This window comes from Diadema antillarum, unplaced genomic scaffold, assembly GCF_040938485.1.
Source record: "Diadema antillarum isolate AM-2024a unplaced genomic scaffold, OU_Dant_1.0 seq00000875_RagTag, whole genome shotgun sequence".
In the NCBI taxonomy this organism is placed as follows: Eukaryota; Metazoa; Echinodermata; class Echinoidea; order Diadematoida; family Diadematidae; genus Diadema; species Diadema antillarum.
In genome coordinates this window covers 118,816-141,749 of record NW_027271739.1, presented here as the reverse complement: position 1 = coordinate 141,749, position 22,934 = coordinate 118,816, and the positions used below count along the sequence as shown (strand labels likewise).

At 40.2% G+C, this 22,934-nt stretch overlaps 1 protein-coding gene and 1 pseudogene across 1 annotated transcript in view; one reads left to right on the top strand and one right to left on the bottom strand.

The window, feature by feature from the left end:
• The window catches only part of LOC139740695 (mediator of RNA polymerase II transcription subunit 23-like), a 122,473-nt gene that overhangs the window by 8,501 nt on the left and 91,038 nt on the right, over positions 1-22,934 (bottom strand). The window contains exons 27-32 of the mRNA XM_071651265.1: positions 17,005-17,134; positions 16,503-16,609; positions 11,298-11,457; positions 3,282-3,354; positions 1,583-1,818; positions 519-639 (exon numbers count right to left, since the gene is read on the bottom strand). Of these exons, the coding sequence (XP_071507366.1) occupies positions 519-639; positions 1,583-1,818; positions 3,282-3,354; positions 11,298-11,457; positions 16,503-16,609; positions 17,005-17,134 (827 nt within the window). The remainder of the gene's footprint in view (positions 1-518; positions 640-1,582; positions 1,819-3,281; positions 3,355-11,297; positions 11,458-16,502; positions 16,610-17,004; positions 17,135-22,934) is intronic.
• On the top strand, positions 9,330-10,788 carry LOC139740696 (uncharacterized; annotated as a pseudogene).

Below are 22,934 nucleotides of genomic sequence, written 5' to 3'. Positions count from 1 at the left end.
GCAAGCCAATACATAACTTGGGGTAAGAAGGAATTCAGTGGGGAAACTTTTGATCCCCCCACAAAAACTTTTCTGACTTTTATACAGGGCCAAAAAACCTATCAAAGGTGTCAACAGAAATTACACATAAAATAGGCAAGCATACATCTCAACAAAGGGTCAAGAAGAAGAATCCAAAATTGATGGAAATTTTGGAGAGTTCAATAAGAGCCTAGGGCAACTATGGCGTGATGGAGAAACGAGGAAGTGTTGGGGGCTGATGGGGCATGCTAGCCTTGTACGCAGTCGTTTTTTAGTTTGGGATTATTTTAGTTGCCTCCCACCTCTATCCTTTTTATATTCAAGCTTAAGGGCTGCTGCAAGAGAGAATGCAGCATTGGTCACGAGATAAACAAAAGGTAAGATATTCCTAGAAGTATATAAGAACATTTGCTTTTAATGGGAAAGAATATTTTAGTCCTTACAGCCGTAGTCTCATTGTTTTACTTGTGTTTCACTTTAGGAACGAATTTCCTCACCTCAATCAAACACCTGGTTCTTTCTTCATAAAACCGCTGAAGGAATGGTCCAACAATGTGGCAGATAAAGAGGAACTGGTCCTCTGTCTTGACATGGGGCTTGACTTGCTCCCTAAGAAATCTTATAAAGACAAAAACACACACAGGAAAAAATAGCCCAGGGGCATGATGCTCAAAGGCTCTGCAGACAAATTAAACATAAATGTAACTTTCTTGCTGTAGCCCTTGATGGAATGTCATTACTGAATAAGAACTAGAACTTTTCAGAGGCCTCACAAAACAAGTGCAGTGTATTATGATTTGAAGTCATTCTATGCAAAATACAATTACTGTAGAAGTGGAAATTTTCATGCATTTCGCGCAGCCAAAAACCAACATGAATATAAAGACTCACAAATATTTTTGTCTGTCATATGGTCCATGTCAATAAATGTCTAAATTCCACAGATTAAAACCATGCAAAATTCATCTTATTCAGCAGAGTTAAAAAAATTACTCGTGCAAAAATAACCACTTTTACAACTTGTTCTTCTTGACAGAGAGGATGATGACTGAAATTCAGTGCTCTTGCACACAGTATCCCTGCCCCAAGGCTCCCATGGAGACACCACAAACACGTTTTGAAAACTTTGCACTCTCCACCCGTAAAAAGAATTCCTGCCAAGTCTGATTAGCATGCATTATGAAGAGACAGGATCAATGCCATTAATGAGTCCACCCTGGAGATGCCACAAAAATCTTCCCCCATAAATATCTGCACACAATAGCACTTATGTCCCACTTGATCTAGAGATGTTATCCAATATCAATGCTTCAGATATTTGAGACAATTGCTTTTAGGGACCTGATCTGGCCTAAAAAGTAGTACCAAAATTAAATATACCCCCCAATATTTCTATGGTGTTTTTGGTCCTGAACCAATCAAACAACTTTTATCTCCTGCCAAGTTTGGTCAAAATTGGACCTTGTTATTTTAGAGGAACAGATGACATGTGGAAATGATTTATTGACATGCAGTGTACAAGAGCAGACTGAAAAAGCAAGTACACATATGGTCAACTCACTGTGGAAGCGGTGTTAGCTGCCCAATGTTAGAATGGTGCCATATGGCATGGGTGATTGCAATGACATAGGCACTGGCTGTCTCTGTATAGAGCGGGTGAGTAGAGGCAAAGTTGAACTCTGCAAACAAGTGGGTAAGGCTCGTTCGGGAGGTCAGTGGCACAACCTTTGACCAACCAAGGTGCTCACTGCACACAATCTCTACAATCCGGTCCTGGATGACCTCACAGTAGGACTCCTGAAATACAGAAACAAAAATTAGAATTAAGTTACTCTACTGAATCTAGGAATTCTGAAAACTATCATATGTACATTCTGTTTTAAAATGACAACACATTTCTGTTGACTTTATGTCAGGAACATATCTTTATGTCTTTCGATTCGACCTAGTTATTTCACAAAATATTATGTTTTCATTCTAAACATGGTAGATACCGACTTCTTGGAATTGAATAAAGTTTGGAATTTTATCATATATCTGGAACTGCTTTTCTCACCACTTGATGCCAAAAGAGAGAGTAAACTTTGGATATTTTCCTGTTTACACACCTTACAAGAAAAAAAGCCCCACTCTGCCAAAAAAGAATAACTTGGAAAAGAAAATTTAAAACTGCTCTCTGCATACATCTCCTTAAGTTGCAAGAGCCCATATGGGATGTTGTCCACTGATGTGTATTACAGTCAACTCATGAAAGATACTCCTTGCAATTTTTCTACATTCCACAAAAGTCATGTTTTGTTTTTTTTGCACAATGGGATATATTTATATCAATTTGGGTCAACATATTTTCATCTGATGTGAAAACCACACAAAAGTACAAATCACATATCATGTACATATCAAATAGCAACCCTATCAGTCCTCAAGAAGTTTAAATTCTCACTGTATTTCCTAATCTTCTGAAGGCTAATCATGATTTAATGCTAGAATCTAGGTAAGACTGTTCAGATTGATAGATGGACCAAACTCTATGGATACTAGTAGCAAGGAACATTATAATATATATGATCTATTGGAAGGAAACATATATCATAAGGTTCGATACGCTGCTGAAGAAGGCTGTGATGAAAAAAAAAAAATGCGTATGATCTGTACAGCAGAACTCATCATCTACACTGTATTTAAGCATGGGTTAGTCAAAATCCTTTTGAAGATGCAAACCAGGTACCTTCTATCTTATTTACTTATTTTTTTAAGAGTCATTTTGCAGTATCACTGCCAAGACCACAGCATTCACAGCCTAGGGTTTTGCACCTCATGTGGGCATTGCTAATCTGAATTTGTGTTCCCAATTGTGATGCACTGCTTCCCAAAATAATACTTCTGCATGCATTACAAAATAAAGGTTGCTAAGGTTTTAGCACCATACAGAGTAGGTATACTTATTCTATCTACTGTAGTAACATGTGATCTACACTGTATATGAAAATGTTTTTGTATGAAAGATTATTTCCAGAATGTGAACATGAAGAAGCACAGCAAATGATTTTGCTTATGCATACATATAATATGACAAGTTCACATGGATGTTTGTCCTAGTAAATTTTGCCTGTTCTGTGGTCAATCTTGCTGTTTTAGGGCAAATAGAGCATTTGATTAAAAAAATAGCTTTCCAGTATGTGTTTCATAATCTTTTTCAGATCTAAAAATCTGACAAAAAATGTTACTACACAGTATGAAGTACAAGACAGTGTATTTACTGGCAAGGAGGTGAGGACAAGAGCAATGGCATTGATCCACATCATGATGTTTTCACGAGGCAGCTCCGAGGGGCTGTAATTAACAGAGGTGTGAAGGAGTGCATACAGAGAGACTTTCATTTGCAATCAGAAGCACGTCAGAATGAATACCATCATCATCACAAATCATCTGGACATTCTTATGAAATTCAGACAAATCAGAAGCAGAATGGCATTTACAGCAGATACAATAATTGCACAAGTAAGGTCTTGAAAACTTGAAAACATAAAAAGACAATATATATATATATATATATATATATATATATATATATACCGGGTGTCCCAAAAAAAGCGGAACGGTGGATTTTCAGTACCTTCCGGTCTGAAAGTTATATATCTTTTGGCATCATTAGAAAGAGCATCTTCCGCAGAAGACTATGATACCCAAATCATTAAATTTGGTTTAGTATTTTTATTCTACGCCAATTTCTGAAAATGCAGTCATTGTCAAATTTCGCCGGATTTTTGCGACTTATGAGATAATAATTTGAGTGCGAAACACGCGATCCATACGGTGAATATTGTGTAAGCTCGGTGATCCATGTCAACAGAAGATACAGCTTTCACATTGGGCACGGGCCAGGAAAAAACAGTGTGTGTGTCTGTGTGTGTGTGTGCGCTCCCAATATGAAAGCGTTATCTTTTGTTGACATGGATCAACGAGCTTACACAATTCACCATATGGAACGCGTGTCGCACCCAAATTATTATCTCATAAGTCGCAAAAAATTGAAAATGACTGCATTTACAAAAATTGGCGTAGAATAAAAAGTACTGAACCAAATTTAATGATTTTGGTATCATGGTCTTCTGCGGAAGATGCTCTTTCTAATGATGTCAAAAAATATATCACTTTTAAAACGCAAGGTACTGAAAATCCACCGTTCCGCTTTTTTTGGGACACCCGGTATATATATATCGTCGCTGGGGTGACAAGACCTCGTATCTACAAAATGTAAAATGTTCAGGAGAGCCAAAAACCATGGCGGCCAAAGCACTATACCGAATGGGATAGCCTTTCCTTTGACATGCCGTGGTGGCTTCATTTGTGGACTAAGACAGTTGGAATTTGGACAGGACATCACTTAACCAATTATGTGACCATTAATTTAAAAAAGTCATTTTCACCAAAATTGCAGATATAAGGTCTTGTCACCCCAGCGACGGTAGCATATCAAAAAAAAAAAAGTAATCCAACTTTGGAGGGCTAAAATTTCATAACTGTCAGTTATGGAGAGTACAATGTTGGTTGTGAGGAAAGAAGAACTCTCTATTTCCCATGGCAACAGATTTTTTTAACACTCAAGAAAAAGGTGTCTTGTACAACTATACATTACATTGACTACATGTGCCAACTTTCAGCCGAATTCCTTTCAAACTGATGCATAACAGGGTACAGTGAAACCCCGTTATAACGAGTTTGGTTATAACAAGGAACCACTTATAACGAGGTGATTGCGTCGGTCCCGTTTTCCTTTGCTTGTAAACTTATGGCAGAATGAATCGATTATAACGAGTTCGGTTATAACGAGATTCTGGTTATAACGAGGACAATTTTGGTGCATCATGATAGAGAAAAATCTAAAGCAATTTGATCAGATATAATGAGGTTCCATTTCTTGACTTGCCGCTTTCAAACATGCAATGAACGAAACATTGAAAACCGAATACAGTTGACCCTCTCGTATCCGGACAAGTCGGGACCGGGGCTCATCCGGATAAGAGATTTGGCCGGATACGGGAGACTCAATGCTTTATACATGTACATATACATACACATGTACTGATGTAGCCCATTGTAGTACCGGTACCACATGTAGTAATGTGTATACTGCAACCTTTTCATTGTTACACTCAGTAACAGACCCCAAAAAAGAGGTTCGTGTTTGCAAGAATTTGGAAGGAAATTTGATGTAATGTATGTTAATCATGTTGGAAGTAATATTTAATTCATGTGTGTTTGTGTAGGAGTTCTCAAGGAGTTGGGAATCCCCCTTTCCTCCCGTAATTATTTAAAAAAAATCACGGCGACGTATAATAGAGAGATCCGGATAAAGGGAGGCCGGATAAGAGAGGTTCAACTGTACATGCTATCCGTGTCTCTTTCCCGTTTTGCAGAGTACCGTTCCTTCCATGTTTTCTTGTAAACCACAAGATAAGACACAGGAATACCTTCCGATGTTCCTACTAAGTTATTGAATATCATTCGATTTTCTTTTTCGCGAGATACGCATGCGTGATAGAAGGTCAGAACACACCACAACGAAAAAAACAAAAGGCATTCAAAAACTTTTCATGTAGCGACACTCGTGGCAAAAAATGGACAATAGGAATGCGTGTGTAACTCATCATATCCTTTCCATTTTTAGTTCCGACTTACACTTGTTTTGCTGGTAAGTAAATATGAGTGTGTATGATTAAAGCCGAAATAATTAATGAAATCATAGCAATCCCGCCAGGTGACAGTAGCGTAAAAATAGTTGAATAACATATTTTAATCTTAATTGAGTCGGTGTTCAGAAAAAGAAACAAACACATTTAGCAGTTTGAATAGATCTGGATTGTTCATCATCATTTAACAAATAATAATATAAATATGAGTGTGTATGATTAACGCCGAAATGATTAATGAAATCAACGCGATCCTGCCTGGTGACAACAGCGTGAAAAATTAAATAACGCATGTTTATCTACTTTATTGAGTCGGAGTTCTGAGAAAGAAACAAATGAAATTTAACAGTTTGAATAGATCTGACTTTGTTTATCATCATTTAACAAATGATAATGTAAATATGAATGTGTACGATTAAAGCCGAAATAGTTAATGAAATCAACGCGATCCCGCCTGGTGACATTAGCGTAAAAATTGTTGAATAACACATGTTAATCTACTTGAGTCGGTGTTCAGAAAAAGAAACAAACACATTCAACAGTTTTATTAGATCTGGGTTTGTTCATTATCATTTTAATACTGCATGTCACAATGAAGATTTTTCTTTCTTTCAGAATGGTCTATGAGGTACAGACTTGCGTACAAAGGATCACAGCCTTCCAAATTCCCTGTCACATATTTTTAAAGAATGGATGTACAAAAGGCGAGATTTTCAAAAGAAATAAAGAACGCATTTTTAATCACTTCGGGTGCAACGATCACATTATTACAGCGGAAATGATTCATGATATCATCGCATTCCCGCTGGGCACCAACAGCGTAATACTTCAAAAGTTACGATAATCAAGCCATGCATATTACTCTATTTGGGCTGGTGTTCAGAAAAACTTAACGCATTTTATACAATCTGATTTTGTTCATTGTCATTTTACACGGTATTTCACAAGCAAAAGACATTCTTTCAGAATGGTTCAATACAAGAGGAAGAGAAAGGTGTAGAAAGAATCACAAATATAATACAGGCCTACTTGTCAAGAACATAATGTGCAACTATTCTGCGAAGAGATTTTCGGAAGAAAAATAAAGAATTAACGCATTTCAACCCCAACTTTTTTCCCCGTCTTTTTAAAATCAATTCACAAATAATTTCCCTTTATTCTCTCAATAATAATGATTCAAAACTGTGTAATAACAACGCAAAAGATATTCTTAAGTTTGATTGCAAATGATGGGTATATGACGTCGTGCTTATGTTTTTCCTTGTTTTTGATGCATACGGTTATAACAAGGTACCGGTTATAACGAGGTAATATCGCCGGTCCCAAGGACCTCGTTTTAACGGGGTTTCACTGTACTGACAAAAAAGGTGTCTTGTACATCTACTTAGGAAAGTGGTCACACAAGCCAAAGTTTAGGTCAATTGTTCAAAAAATAAGAGAGTATTATGGCCACAACATTTTGCACGATTTTTATGAAAATTTGTGGTTACCATGATGGTAATGCATTACTCCATACAGACAGATAAGGTGTCTTGCACATTTTCCTATGATACTCGGTGCACATGCCAAATTCGAGGTCAATTGCTCAAAAAATGAGAGAGTAGTTAGAGCCAAAAATTTTGCAACCAACCGACTGACCAACTGCCTGACCAAGTGCCCGGCACCTGACCTCAGCGTGATTCCATACATGTACACTGTATGTCGGGGGGGGGGGGGGGGGGGTTAATAAATCTGGTGAAATTCATTGTAAAATGTCAGGTAATAAAATCGAGGAGTGAAAAAAAAAAATTATTCACTTAAGCTTTTCTACTTGTCAAATTGATTTAAGCAATTAAACACTTTGCGACTGCTCCTTTGGGAATTCAATCTTAATAACTACTGGATGCAAAAACACAGAGTACTTGCCACATAAAGCTATAAATTGATATCTATGTGTAACTAATCATTATATTATTGCGTTAAACAAATACATACTGCTACTGAACGTTTTCGACGTGCACTCTTCGGAGTAGAAACCGCACGTATGAAACAAGAAGCGCGAACATAACAATATAAGCAAAACGAGCAAACCATTCAAGCGAAACAGTGCGTACGCTGATTGGCTAAAGTAAACATGATCGAGTCAGAATCAAAAGAGTGCCAATGTGCGTACAAACTCCTTTTGCCTGCATAGAATAGGACTGGTCAGCTGAATGAATGTAGCCTCAAGCATACGCAGGTGAGCGTCGCTCCGGGCTCTACTGACTATGCGAAACTGTGACGAGGTGAAATGCTCAGCGCATGCGCGACTAGTCAGTAAGTGCTGAGCGATAGCAGACGAAGGGTTACCAGCGGTGACTGCACTGTCAGCGGGGCGTTTACACTGGCGCGAGGGCTGTGCGCGATCAACTAGCTGCTTGTTATGTATGTGTGCTGGCACATGTTGTTTGATGCGGTCCGCAAGTCGCTGTGATGTGCGCCCTATGTATTCATAAACAACGTTATTCATTTGTGTGATAGGGATAGCATCCTTGCGTACTGCGGAGAGCATGCGTCGAGTTGTAAAGACCACTCGTGGTTCAACAGCATAGTAAGTTGAACAAACAGCCTGCTTGAGTTGCTGCTCAAACTTTTGAGAGAGTTTACCTTTCCACGGAAGTTTGAGGTACAAAGTTTGAGTTTGAGTTTGCGCACGGTCAACATTCACATTTGCAGAATCAATGCGCGAATGCTCCTATGTACCTGACAAAACTATTATGTGTTCTTTCGACATCGTGAGCCTTTTCACTAACGTTCCCTTGGACGAGGCAATTGATATTTGTGTTCAACTGCTCTACCACAGTGAATTGGAATCACCCTGTATTAGCGAGAAAGCTTTCATGAATCTTACTGACTAGTCGCGCATGCGCTGAGCATTTCACCTCGTCACAGTTTCGCATAGTCAGTAGAGCCCGGAGCGACGTTCACCTGCGTATGCTTGAGGCTACATTCATTCAGCTGACCAGTCCTATTCTATGCAGGCAAAAGGAGTTTGTACGCACATTGGCACTCTTTTGATTCTGACTCGATCATGTTTACTTTAGCCAATCAGCGTACGCACTGTTTCGCTTGAATGGTTTGCTTGTTTTGCTTATATTGTTATGTTCGCGCTTCTTGTTTCATACGTGCGGTTTCTACTCCGAAGAGTGCACGTCGAAAACGTTCAGTAGCAGTATGTATTTGTTTAACGCAATTTTGAAGTTTTGTACCACCAAGCATCTCATTATATTATTGGCACCCTGCATGAGAAGGCTACTATGAAAAATCATTACCTATACGAGCGAGTTTTGCGAGGCAATTCCGGTTGTTATTTTGCAGGGTTAAAGGTCAGGAGTTGTTATTTTGCAGGGTTAAAGGTCAGCAGTCAATATGCTTTTTGCCACGTTGCTGCGTGTCGGTTACACCCACCGCACCATACACAAAACAATGTATGCAAACAGTGCAGTGTCAATGACTGAGCAGACAATCGCACGTACGTAAAGCTCTGACAGTGGTCAGTACTAACGGCGCGGTCTATTTGAGCAAACAATGTGCACCGGGCCGTATGTACTGTACGTATACGAACGTGTGCTGCATGAAAGTGATCGAAAGTGCAACATGGCGGCATCCAGTGAGTCAAGATTTGCGTCTCTTCAAGACGATGAATTCGACAGTATCTTGCTCAATAAAGACGCAGATAATACAAAGAAAGCTACTAAACAGGCTGTGTCAATATTTCGCGAATATCTGAAGGAAAAATGTCTCCCTGGTGACTTTGAAAAGTTGGATAAACCGTCGCTTGCTGCAATCTTGGGCAGGTTTTACGTCGAAGCGAGGAGAGTCGATGGCCAACACTACAAAAGAGCAACACTAAACAGCATCTGGGCTGGGATCAATCGACACCTCAAACGTGAGTACTCTGAACTCATTGACATATTAAAAGACACGGAATTCACGAAGGCCAACGAGGCTTATAAAGCTGCTACTGTTGAGCTAAAGAAAATAGGGAAAGGTAATGTCCAACACCATGATCCTCTTGATGAAAATGACATTCAGAAACTGTATGATTCTGGAATCTTTGATCTCGATTCCCCGGCTGGACTTCAACACAAAGTCTGGGTTTGAGTTGATGTTGTTCATCTGCCGCAGAGGGAGGGAAAACTTGCGGGAACTGAAAAAAGATCACTTCGTTGTTAAAACAAGTGCAAGTGGACGTCAGTATGTAACACAAGCTGTCGACGAACTCACAAAGAAAGCGGGAGAAGATAACATGGCTTCCAGAGCTAATAATGGCAGGATGTATGAAACAGGGGATAAAAACTGCCATGTTGCTTCTTTCAAGAAGTATTTAGCATCACTACACCCAGAGTGTGACATGTTCTTCCAGACACCAAAACCCAGCGCACCGCTTTCTGGACCATGGTACAAAAACTGCCCTGTAGGGAAAAATACTCTGGGCAATGCAATGGCCATGCTCTCAAAGAAAGCAGGCTTGTCCAAGATCTACACAAACCATTGCATAAGGGCCACATGCATATCCATTCTTGATAGTGAAAGATTTGAAAACAGAGACATTTGTCAGATTTCAGGGCATAACAATGAAAGCAGCTTGGCATCCTACACAGGACGAGTCAGTGACAACAGAAAACAACAAATGTCAGACGCTCTCCTGCGGGCCATTGGACAAAAAGTGCCCCGACAAACATCAACAACTGCCAGATCTAGTAGTACTACTATGACTACTCAGAGCAAGACTGTCGCAACTACTCAGAGCAAGATTGTCACGCCTGCAACAGCATCTGTTGTGGAAGAAGGAATAACCTTCGACTTGGGTTTATCAGCTTCACAATTATTAAGCGAGGTTACGGTTTCATGTGAGGAAGTTGTTCAGGATCAGCACGTCGTCACAGATATGTTGCACCCAGTTATTAATGGAGACAATGACAGAGCTCAAGCCATCAATATCGCCAACAGATCAACTCATACAACGAGGTCGACCACTTTGCGACAAACAGTGAGTCCATTCGTGCTTAATAACTGTACAGTCACCATCAATTATTACAACTCTGCAAACTGATATTTCAAATTCACCTGTAAATACGTTCACCTGTTTCGAGTTCGCCTGTAAATACGTTCGGATTTTTAAGGTTCGCGTGTTCGTGGATGTTTAAAGTTCGCCTGTTCATAGACGTTTCAAGTTCGCCTGTAAATACGTTTGGATGTTAAAGTTCGCCTGTTTCAACCATCCTGTCAGTTGGATGCAGCTATTCAACATGTTGGTGATGAGCTATAGGTAAGTCAAATGTGGCCTGATCTCATATCATAGTTTATAGCCGTATTCATATTTTCCTTATTTACCTAGGGTATAGGTAATGATTATGATATTGACTGGCCTTTCTTTTGGGAGGTACCAGATAAATATTGCCCGCACTGAAAACATATTGCCCGAGTCGAAGACGAGGGCAATATGCTTTCAGTTTGGGCAATATTTTCTGGTACCTCCCTCAGGGCCAGTCAATATCATATAAGTAGCCTGATGTCATAAAGAATCAATGTTAAGTGTGCAAACATGGTACATTCACTTACTTTTTCAGCACCACATCCAAGACAGCATTGCCTACCATCTTTGGGTAGGCTGGGAGAGCCATCAGCTCCACACATACACAGTACAAGGCATGAGCTGTGATGTTGGGAAACTCATTGAAACGCCAGTCAAAGGATGGGAAAGATGACTTGTCCTGCAAGGCTGAGATAGGGCTAATATCAAGGGCCACAAGAACTAGCCAGAATAAATCACAATTCTGTCATGCACTCTTAAACAATATTAAAATTGATCACAATACTAAGTGACCAAAAGTCCTCATTGAGGTATACATTGTACAAGTACATTGTACATATTATCAGTAACTCTTAAAAATATGTCACATACAATATTGTACACAAGAAATCAATCCTATTTGGTAAAGCATTAAAAAACCCCACAATAATTACATGAGGCCATTCAAATGAAGTCACTCTAGGAGCATCCATTAAATCTTTACTCTTAACCCATGATGCACATATATATTACACATACTTGGAACTCTGTACATCATTTCATCATTCCCAAAGCTATGTATGCCACACACTATGGGCTCCAACAGTTGTAAAATAACAAGCACATTTCTGAAAATTAAACAATTTGTGGTCTATGTGGTCACAAAGGCTCAGAATCTTGTTGCATAAAACTTGAAACCCCTGGTCAGATTGAAAATTGTCCAGTTTGGTCGAAATCTACCATGCATTTTCCACATTGCTGCTCTCCACCTAGGAGTAAAAATTGGTACTCATGGTACATTATGTATATGTGACCCGCGACAACGGTTTCAGGCAAAAGTCGCAAGAGCAAATTCCCTCCTAGCCGGGGTACAAAGATTTTGACCATTTTTTTTGTCGATTTAGGTTTTTTTGCAGAAATCGAATCTTTGATATGTTTTCTACATCTACACTAAATTTCATAGCATAAGACTAAGTTTTTCCTATCGAAAATGGAATTTTAAGCACCCTATGCTGGATCGCACTCATCAGTTTCGAGCTTCTTTCGAACGCCGCGCCAATATCCCCAGTGTTGCTACGGCGCAGGGTCTCACATGTGATTGGCTGGTGTGTCACATACATTTACATAATTTGGCTTTCGGAGACACCAGCTGCAGCGTTTGGGGAATGCTCTGTCCACGCGTGCACGATTACATGCTCCATTGTTCTTGCTATATGCTGTGGTTAAAGGCCGTGTCACACCTTTCCGGGCAAGCTACGCGGGCTTGTGGCGAGGAGGTAGTTTCCAGCACGAAGAAGATTTTCCGCGGGCGAACAAGAATGTTTGCAATTTTTGCATTTTTTGTTTCTTACCTACTAGACGCGTACGACTTAGCTTCTACTCGCGTGCATTCCGTGTGACCTGCGTGAGAGCCAACTCCTACGAGGTGCTGCCGGTAAGAGTCTCTTACTGATGTTCTGTGTGTACCTCTGCGAGCGAACCCCACGACTCACTCGGAACAAGTTTTGAGCATGCTCACGGCCTTGTTATACCGTATCTGGGGAAGTTTTGCGGCTGGACTTGCGGGGAAACAAATTTGCTCCCTGGAGCTCTCCGCAGTTCGTCCGCACCTGACAGTACCTAGCGCATATCTCGCCTGTACTTGCCCAGAGGTGCTCACAAGTCCGATTTAATCGCAGCCAAGTTTTGAGCATGACCAAAACTATTTCCGGGTGAGTCGCGGGGATGCCCGGAGAGGTCCACGCAGAACGCCAGTAGGAGGCCCTTAGCGGGAGCACTTCACAGGCAGCTCCCAAGCAGGTACTTCGTAGTCCCCGTATGCAGCCAAGATAATGACATTCCGTGGGACTTCAGTCATTCCTTCAGAGGAATTCCTTCCCCGAGTTGTCAGCACCCACGCGACTGGTACACAGGTCACACAGTATACACACAAGTAGAATGTAAGTAGAACGCGTCCAGCAAGTAAGACACATGCAATGACTCCCCCAAATCCTTGTTCGCCCTCAGAAATTCCTGGTATGCTGGAAAATCCCTACATGCAACAGAATGCATAGCTTGCCCGGAAACATGTGACAGGGCCTAAACATGGTTGCAGGTAAAAAGATTTGCATGCACACCTCCGGGTGACTACGGGTGAGATACTTCCTAGGTACTGTCATGTGCCGCTCATTCCGGGGACCTCCGGGTAGTAAAAATTGTTCTTTGCAAGTCGCACGCAAGGCTTGCCCGGAAAGGTGTGACACAGCCTTTATATCTGTATGCTCGCTCTGTAGAGCGTGCTCTTCGTTTGGCTTTCTATCCAAACTATTCTACCGCAATGTTCGACAACAGAAGTGAAACAAAATTCATGCAGCATGACATAATCGTGTGAAAAGAAAGCTAAATATTCTCAAATTTGTCTACTTCTACATGTAGTAAAAATTATGACAGCAGACTGACTAAATGGAAGGTAGATAAGAAGAAAGGAGCGGTCACATGTAACCAATTATATTCAAATACTACACGTCAAGATCGCACCAAACTAACGAGTCGTGTTTGTTTGTTTGTTTTAATTTAATTAGCATGACTGAACAAAGCAACATATATGTATGCATGTCTTGTAAAAGCAAAACAAACAGGAAGCGTGACCCTTGCCAGCACTAGCAATTTTCTGCCTCCAAAAGGGTCTCCAATGTTAAAGACAAATCAACCACAATGAAAACGCGATTTGTAAATGTGTGGATTCTCCACCGCTCCTGTTACATGCACACAGTCATGGCGTGTGGATGCCACTGCGTAATGCGTGCACCATACACATGTACATGTACACCATACGTGCAATTATCGTATTCGCCATCTTGAAAGACGTACTGGTAAACAAACCCGAGCGAAATGCATTGTTTTTCGGCTCCATACACTGAGCTCCGAGGAAGGTGCCCGGGAAATTTGACTCTCTCAGTGAGCCAATCAGAAGGCGATGTGGTTGCTAGAGGCGGGGCTTAACATCGATTGGCACCATCGTACGGATGGGTGATTCTCCCCTCGCATCGCCGCTCGGACATTGTCTTTGAGAAAGAGGTGAATCTTCAAAGCCTGTTTTCTCGCAATTTTGTCAGGCTAACAACTTAAAAAGTGCATTTATTTCTCTTTCTATGCCCACTATGGTGCCGAAGAATATAAGTGTTTTATATCAATGCAAAGCTTAGGAAATGGGCAATGTGATTCAGTGAAAAAATGAATTTTCAAAATTCCTGACTTTTGCCTGAAACCATTGTCGCCGGTCACATATGTTGGTCGATCAACATGTACTTGCCTGTAAAATGGCAACTACCTAAAACATTCCCAAGGGAGTGGCAAGAGAGCACTGTCAGTGCTGGTTGGATATATTGGTAATGTATGCTGAGACTGGGGTAATAATAGTCTGCAAAGCAACTATTTTATTTAACATATCTAAAAAAAAAAATGTTTTAGCTGGGACAACAAGCTTTCGAGATCTTGCATTTAATTCTTGGTCAAGTACCCTATCAGGGCGATAATTTCACTGTAAAAGCAGATTTGCAAATGGAATCCGGGCAAAGTGATCTCTTTTTTTATAAAATCAAATATTAAGTTCCACAAATTTAGTCCGGGAAGAGGTGTGGATGAGTGGTTAAGAAGTGGATAAGAGATTATCATTATGCATTTGCATGAATGGAAATGTGTTCCAGGTCACAGGATGCACAATGGACAACACATGAGGGATGGTGAATGGTAAGAAATACAAACAGAGAAAGTGAAGTGGGGTAAGTTACACTTTATTCAGATATTGTGACATTGAAATACTTTTTGACGACTGCTGCAAGGAAATAAACCCTGCATAAATATTATAAAAAGTTTTGATACCTCAAAAGTTTCCTTGAATTTCCTTGTCTCAGGTTAAAGTGTCTTTCATATAACTAACACTGTGAGACTTACTCGCCCCAAAGTGCTCTCATGTCTTAGTAATCATGCAATTAACTGCGACCAGCAGCCCCATACGCATAGCGACCAGCACTCCCATACGCATAGCGTAATCGGGCTTCGCATTGTAGCATTCAGGATCATGACAGATTTAGTATCGCAGGATAAATGTCAACTTAAAATCCCAAAAATTCTTCAATTTGAAGACTTACCAATTAAGGTGAAGTATTGAAAACAGGCTTCGGGCAACGTTTGGTTCTGCCTATAGTCCCTTTCTGTTCGAATTGATGACTGAATGTGACACGGTCAAGAGGACCTTGGGAGAGCTACCATACACTGAATACTACAGCCAGTGCATGCGAACACATCACATGCACACAAATTTCAAATCCATCAACGGATAAGATGTTTGTGTGCGCATGCGCTGGCCGTAGTAGTCAGTGTAGTAGCTCTCCCAAGGTCCTCTCGACCGAGTCACATTCAGTCATCAATTCGAACAGAAAGGGACTATTGGCAGAACCAAACGTTGTTCGAAGCCTGTTTTCAATACTTCAACTTAATTGGTAAGGCTTCAAATCGAAGAAATTTTAGGATTTTAAGTTGCCATTTACCCACGATACTAATTCTGTCATGATCCTGAATGCTACAATGCGAAGCCCCATTACGCTATGCGTATGGGGCTGCTGGTCGCAGTTAGCTATGCGTACAATGGGCTGCACGCTGCTGGTCGCAGTCAGTGGTTTCGTACAATATCTATCGACGCCGTATGGCGTGGGCTCTGGTACGAAACCATTATTGCATGATTACTAAGACATGAGAGCACTTTGGGGCGAGTAATTCTCACAGACAACGTACTTTAACGTGAAACACAAACCAAGACAAGGAAATTCAGGGAAACTTTTGAGGTACTAAAACTTTTTATTATCTTTAAAGTGTATCTTTGGCCAAAAAATTAATTTGGATATGTGAATGAGACACATTTCAGTAATCCACTGCACCATCTTTCAGAGAAAATGGGTCATTAATTAGTGAAATAATGCATCTCAAAGTTTCCAAACACACTGTGTCTGGGAGATTCAGGAACCGCTGTGGTTCCGTAACCAACTGCAAACAATAGGGTTTGTTGTAGTCTTGCCTCCCAGACCCATTGTGTTTAGAAACTTTAAAATGCATTATTTCACTAATTAATAACCCATTTTCTCTGAAAGTTGGTGCAATGGACTACTGAAATGTGTCTCTTTCACATATCGAAAATAATTTTTTGGGGCAAAGATACACTTTAACCTGCAGAGAATTGCTGGGATGTGCAGACTCAGCAGCACAGATAAAGAGGATACTGTCCACTAGCCTCTTGATGAGGTTTATGTAAAAGTCATGGTCAGGCTCCCAGCTGACATCATCCTGGGGTTTGGCAAGGAAGTCCAGATAGGCCTGCGTTAGGCACCTGAAAGAGACATCGGAGTTTATAAAGGTCAGACCTTAAACATGAAGAGATGCTCTAATAACATACAAACTATCAAATTGTATTATGAAATAAATTCAAACAGTTTTAAAAAACCCTCAAAAATAAAAAAAAGGAGTTTATCTGTATTATTTGCAACAGACTGACCATCCACCATACCACATGATTCCTATAAATCCCTTCAAACTTTGTTTCACAGGGATATAACAAACTCAGGTACAGTATTTTATTCTATAGATTTTTATACAAAGGAGGGAAGTCATGGTCAATGTGCTTGGTTTGATTACTTTCTCATAGAGTAGTTTATTTGAACTGGAAAGAAGTAATACATGAAAAAGACAGAACGATCCCATTCTGAAAGGAAAGAAGTTGCATACCAAGTAGGTGGCCTGATTCCCTTCTGCGCACTGATGATTACTCCAACCAGCTTCCTCTTTAGGGCAGGGCGATCTCTCAGCTTCTTCTCATAGTAGTGCAGAGTATTGAAGAGATATGTCACAGGACGATCTAGGAGATACACAAGACAATAAGGCAAAATACTATGAAGACAGAGGAAACATACACAACATAGACGACACATTCAGCAAGAAGATATTGATGAAGTATACAAGTATTGACATTGGCAATCTTGCAAACATGTTCTGGGGCCTGCCACATAAAGAGTTAAGAGCAATTGCAACTCCCAAAATCAAGAGTAAATTCTTTGCATCAAATGCACCTTTGAGGACTTGAGTGCGAATCTGTAGCTTCGCAGATGATCTAAGAGCTTGTGCAAAGTTATATTTGATTTTCCAGGTCAACAGGACTGCCTTCATTGTAACAAAAGGCTACAACTTAGCATCCTCATGCTGGCAATTTGAAACTCATCACAGACAGGAACAATCCCTTGCAGTGAGGGTGATATACAAAAAATCAGAAATATTTGTTTTAAAGCCAATTATCATAGTTGATGTGATTGCTATAACACACAATTCCCACTTATATGCCCCCTCCTCCCGAACCCCCCCCCCCAAAAAAAAAACCCAACAAAACAAAACAAAACAAAACAGCCACACTACTCACCCTACAGGTACTAAGGTATACTGGATGAACTTACTGTATAAGTGGATATTTTTGCGTGACTAATTTTTCGCGCCTGGCCGGGTAAGAAGAGTTTCGCATGTTTTTAATTCCGCGGAATCAAGACATCACGCACAGGAAGATATGGCAAGCAAAATATTCGCATGCTTTTATTTTCGCGCTAGTTTGTGGATGCGCGAAAATTTCGACACCGCGAAAATTTCCACTTTTACAGTACTATCATTATTAAAATTGCTCTGATTGAAGTATGATTAAAACTTTTATCATTTGCAACTGCAAAATCCTAGTAGTACTTAATTCTATGGCAACCATTCATGTCATCTATTACGGTAGACAAATTATTATTGGATCATGGAAGGCATTGTACAATCACAGAATGAAGCTAGTCTTGATTTCTTGTCATTAATTTTGACAGCACACAACCATTTATATGTACATGTATAACTTACATGGACTTATAAAAGAGATGGGCATACATTGTAGAGATAGATATTAAGAACACTAGGGGGCTTACTCTCTCAAATTGCTATGTGGATATGCAGGAGCACATCGCACGTCTGTTTGTGTGTAAGACTCTGTATGTGAGGATGCAAATGCATGTGTGTGTGTGTGTGTGTGTGTGTATGATAATAATGATGGTGATGTCAGAGCCCGTCATTTCATATTTCTCCACTGAAAGAATTCAGAAAAGCTCGTGGGTCTCCCAAAAGTCTATCATAATGATTTATAGAGGATAATCAAGCAGATTTCTTTGACCCTTTGTAGGCAATGATTTTCAACTACGGGCACAATGCAAACTTCCATACACTGCAGTATCTATTATCGTCTTGAGCACTGTTGCACATGTATTCACAGACTTGAAAGACTACTTACTAGAGCAAGAACTATCTCAAGGAGATGACCATGGCAACCAACATGTCTAATGACGTATTCCTGACCACTCTGTTTTACTGTCAGGTTGTCTTTTTACCTCTTTGCTCCCACTCTGTTTCCCCACCATGATTGCTTATTGGCCTTCAGTTAGTTATTGGGCAGGTTTTTGCATTGTTGTAGAAACATCCTTTGCTTAACTGGTATAAACAAATTTGTATAGATTTTCATTGTCTCAACAAGTTAGTTGTGTTTGACCCACAGCCAAAGTCAAATTAACAGGAGTTATATATTGCTTCTTTCGTGAAGAGTAAGTACTTCAGTAAAATTGCATTGTATTGGCAAATCTCATGAAAGTCGCAGACAAAACCAAAATTGCACTTGTAATTCCTGATGGTCATTATCAATTTCAGTACATGCTGTTTGGTTTGGTGACTGCAGGATCTGGAGTGCAGTTCACTAGAATGATGAGCAAGTTTTGAAGGACATTCTCCATGTAGTGAATGACATAGATGACATACAAGTTCAGACAGAAACATGGGAAGAGCATCTCAAAATTCAAGAAGTAGTCTTGCATAGGCTACGTGAAGCTAATCTGGCGGCACATCCCACAAAGTGCTTTGCTGCATTCAGCACCATAAGCTTTCTAGGACACAAGATTGGGGACAAAGCGATTCACACTGGTGTTGAGACTTATTCAGAAAGTCAGGGAAGCACCCAGACCAGAGACAAAGAGACAAGTACGTTCATTTCTAGGCCTGACTGGTTACTACAGGGATTTCATCCCTCACTATGATGACATAGCATTGTCTTGAACTACATTGTAAGCTCACTCCAAAGGGCAGCCCCAGGAAGATTAAGTGGGGAACAGAAGAGAAGCCTATGTTACGGTCAAAGATTGCCATGCCAACCTCAAAGTGTTACAGTTGCCAGATATTGACAAGGTATTCGTGTTGAAAATTGAAGCCTCAAATGCTGGCCGAGGAGCTGTTCTCATGGAAGAGCATGATGGGGAGGAATTCCTAACTTGCATATGTGAGTAAAGAAACTGCTACCCAGGGAGTCTAGATACTCCATGCTTGAGGAGTGTTTGGCTATCATGTGGGCTGTCAGGAGATTTTAATATTTCCTATATGGTAGGCAGTTTGAGATCCAGACAGATAAACTGTTGTTGTACATACAAAAGAACAGAATGACAAACAAACATATAATGAGGTGGAGTATGCACCTACAAGAGTATAGGTTAAGACTCGTGTTGGAGAGGGGCAAAGAAAACCGAGCTGCAGATTTTCAGAGTAGAAAGCCGTTAGGTCACAGCGACTCATTTTGTATACATATCAATTATGGGAAGCACCATAAATCTAGATTTTGTTACAGGAAACAGCCATAGAAAACTGAGATAGAACACTCTGCTCATGACAATATCTTCACATTCCCATAGTTAAGTTGCACGGGATTCATTTTGTTTAGTTATGAAATGTGACTGGGTATGACATGCTGGTCGATGATGTGAATTATACTGCAAAGCGAGATATTCTCGCGGCTTGAAACTTTTGAAAATTGGAGCCCATGGCCTGTTTTGTGTCATAAAATTTTCACGAATTGTCACTGGCATTCAATAGTGTAGCCAAGAACTTCAGCTTGCATTTTACAGGGACTGTACAGTACTGGTTGAGGTAGGGATTCATCTGTTGAACATTCTTAAGTGAGATTATGAAAAGCCTCTTATGAAATATGAAAGAGCATGTAATTCTAAGAAGGATTCAACGTTTATTTAATGGAAATTGGTGTTCAAATGGCTGAGATATCCAAAAAAGTACTAATAATAAAAGGCGACATGCCCCAACTTTATTAGGACATCTTTGTTTCACCTTGTTCTTGGATATCTCAGCCATTTCAAAACCAATTTTCATCGAATAAACTTTTGATACCCCTTAGAACTGCATGCTCTTTGACATCTCATAGAGTAGTTTCTGAATATCTCGCAAAACGTTAAAACCTAAATCTTCACCTCGACCAGAACTGTACACACCCTTTAATTTCATGAATCATGGCTCTTGTGAAATTTGCAAAATTAAATGGCATGCGAACATTCCTTGTTTTACAGTACATGAGGCCAACAAGTAGACATCAATATAGATACACACATTGACTTTGTTGTTCATTTTTAATGTAACTGTGCAGCATGCAGAGAAATATACTGGAAAGACATGTACTGTAAAACAAGGAATGTTTGTGTGCACTTTGATTTGGCGAGAGCCAAGATTCGCGAAATTAAAATGCACGCGAAAGTTCTTACCCACACTAATGCATTGAATGCAAGTGGCAATTCGCAAAAATTTCATGCCGAAAAAGGCCGTCAGCTTTAATTTGCAAAAATTTCATGCTGCGAATATATCATATTTTACACTAGTTTGCATTATAAAGCATGCATTACGGAATGGAATGTCGTGAAATAGTACCTACTCATGGGTATGATCTACAGATAGTATGCAGAGGAGCTTACCTAGAAAGTGTTATACAGTGGAATTTTAAGATAATACAGTGCAAATTTACTGTCTCAGAGTTGGGATTTATATGCAAAATGCTGCCCAAAAGAGAAGAGTATGTTACTACAGGAAGTCTGATAACACACTTTGTGAGACACATATCGTCGCTGGGGCGACAAGACCTCGTATCTACAAAATGTCAAATGTTCAGGAGAGCCAAAAGACATGGCGGCCAAAGCACTATAGCGAATGGGATAGCCTTTCCTTTGACATGCTGTGGTCGCTTCATTTTTGGGGTAAGACAGTTAGGATTTGGACAGGGATTCACTTATCCAATTATTTGACCATTAATCAAAAGAAGTAATTTTCATTAAAATTTCAGATACAAGGTCTTGTCACCCCAGCGACGATATATCAGTTTATATTCTCTCCGTGAGTACCTGTAAGCAAATACATTGTATGTATGCTTATGGCAGATCAGTTTAGGTGGTGAATTTGGAAGAGTTTACAATGAGAACAGGTACAGACATGAAGTCTTCAATGACAAGCTTGAAATACACACAACATATTCTCATGATCGGGAATACGTCACCTCCAGTATATCTGGAGTGAAAACAAGCAGCTTGCCTGTACAGATGTTAGCTGTACAGTACATGTGCAGAGGTGGAGTATGAATTGGTGTGGATGCTGTGTAAACATGCACACAAGCACACAGTGTACAAATATGCAGTGTGTTTCTAAAAAAAAGTAACCAAAATTCAAAGGTCAGCTATGTCAAGAATACTTGGTTTATTCTTGTGAAATGTTTACTACAATATGATGTAACTCATCAGCTTTAATTTAACACCTTGCTTGCATCAACATTGTTCCGCATCACAAAGTTAGGGTCCTTCGAAGGTGAAGAGTACAAAATCTACTTATTGCAAGTTTTGGTTTGTAAAGTACATTTATTTATATCCTTACAAAGTGCATGAGCGTCATCAACTGCTGGAGAAAGATTTCCAGAAGAGGCTCAACTTTTTGAGGCAGCCCCTGGGCAGGATTGAGGGCGATGCCAATTTCCTGCAAATCCTTGTTGGCGATAAAGTCGCAATAGCATGGGTGCGAAAGTGAACACCCATAATGTCGTGGAGTACGCGGCTGCAAGACATTTACCAGAGTTCAATCACGATGTAAACATGAGCAGACAAATATGGAGTGTGGGGGCTGGCCTGTGTGGAAGTGGCCAAACAGTTGGGCCATTCTTCTTCAACAGAAACATGAATGGTGGAATGTACTTAGACTTGATCAATGAGGACATTGTACCCCAGCTGGAAGAAAACTTTGAAAAACAGGATCAAGGAGTGTTCTGGCACCTCTGGTGGGTACAGGATAGGGCTCCAGCTAACCATCTTCGAGCTGTCTGTGAGAGGCTGGTAGCTATTTGGCCAATGCATAATAGTCCTCAATCATGAGGTGGAATAGCCTCCACAATCTCCTGACTTGACACCCTGTGACTTTTTTCTTCTGCGATACCTAAAGAGCAGGGCATACACATCCCCGCTACGTGATCTGGATGACTTGCATGCGCGTATTCGGCATGAAATCAATGTTCTTCGACATGAGCCCACAATGATTAGAAGAGCAGTGCGAGACAGGCAGCATCATTCATAGCTTTGTATTGATAGGGGAGGTGGACACGTCGAAGGTGTTGGTGCATAAAAGGTTACGGCTGAATAATGTGCTCATTTCACAAAAATAAACCAAGTATTCTTGACATCCACTCATACATAAACATATACCAAGTTTCATTTGGATATCTCAAATGATTCTCATGTTACATTGTCTACAATGATTATGGACAGAAGGACGGATGGACAGACAACCCA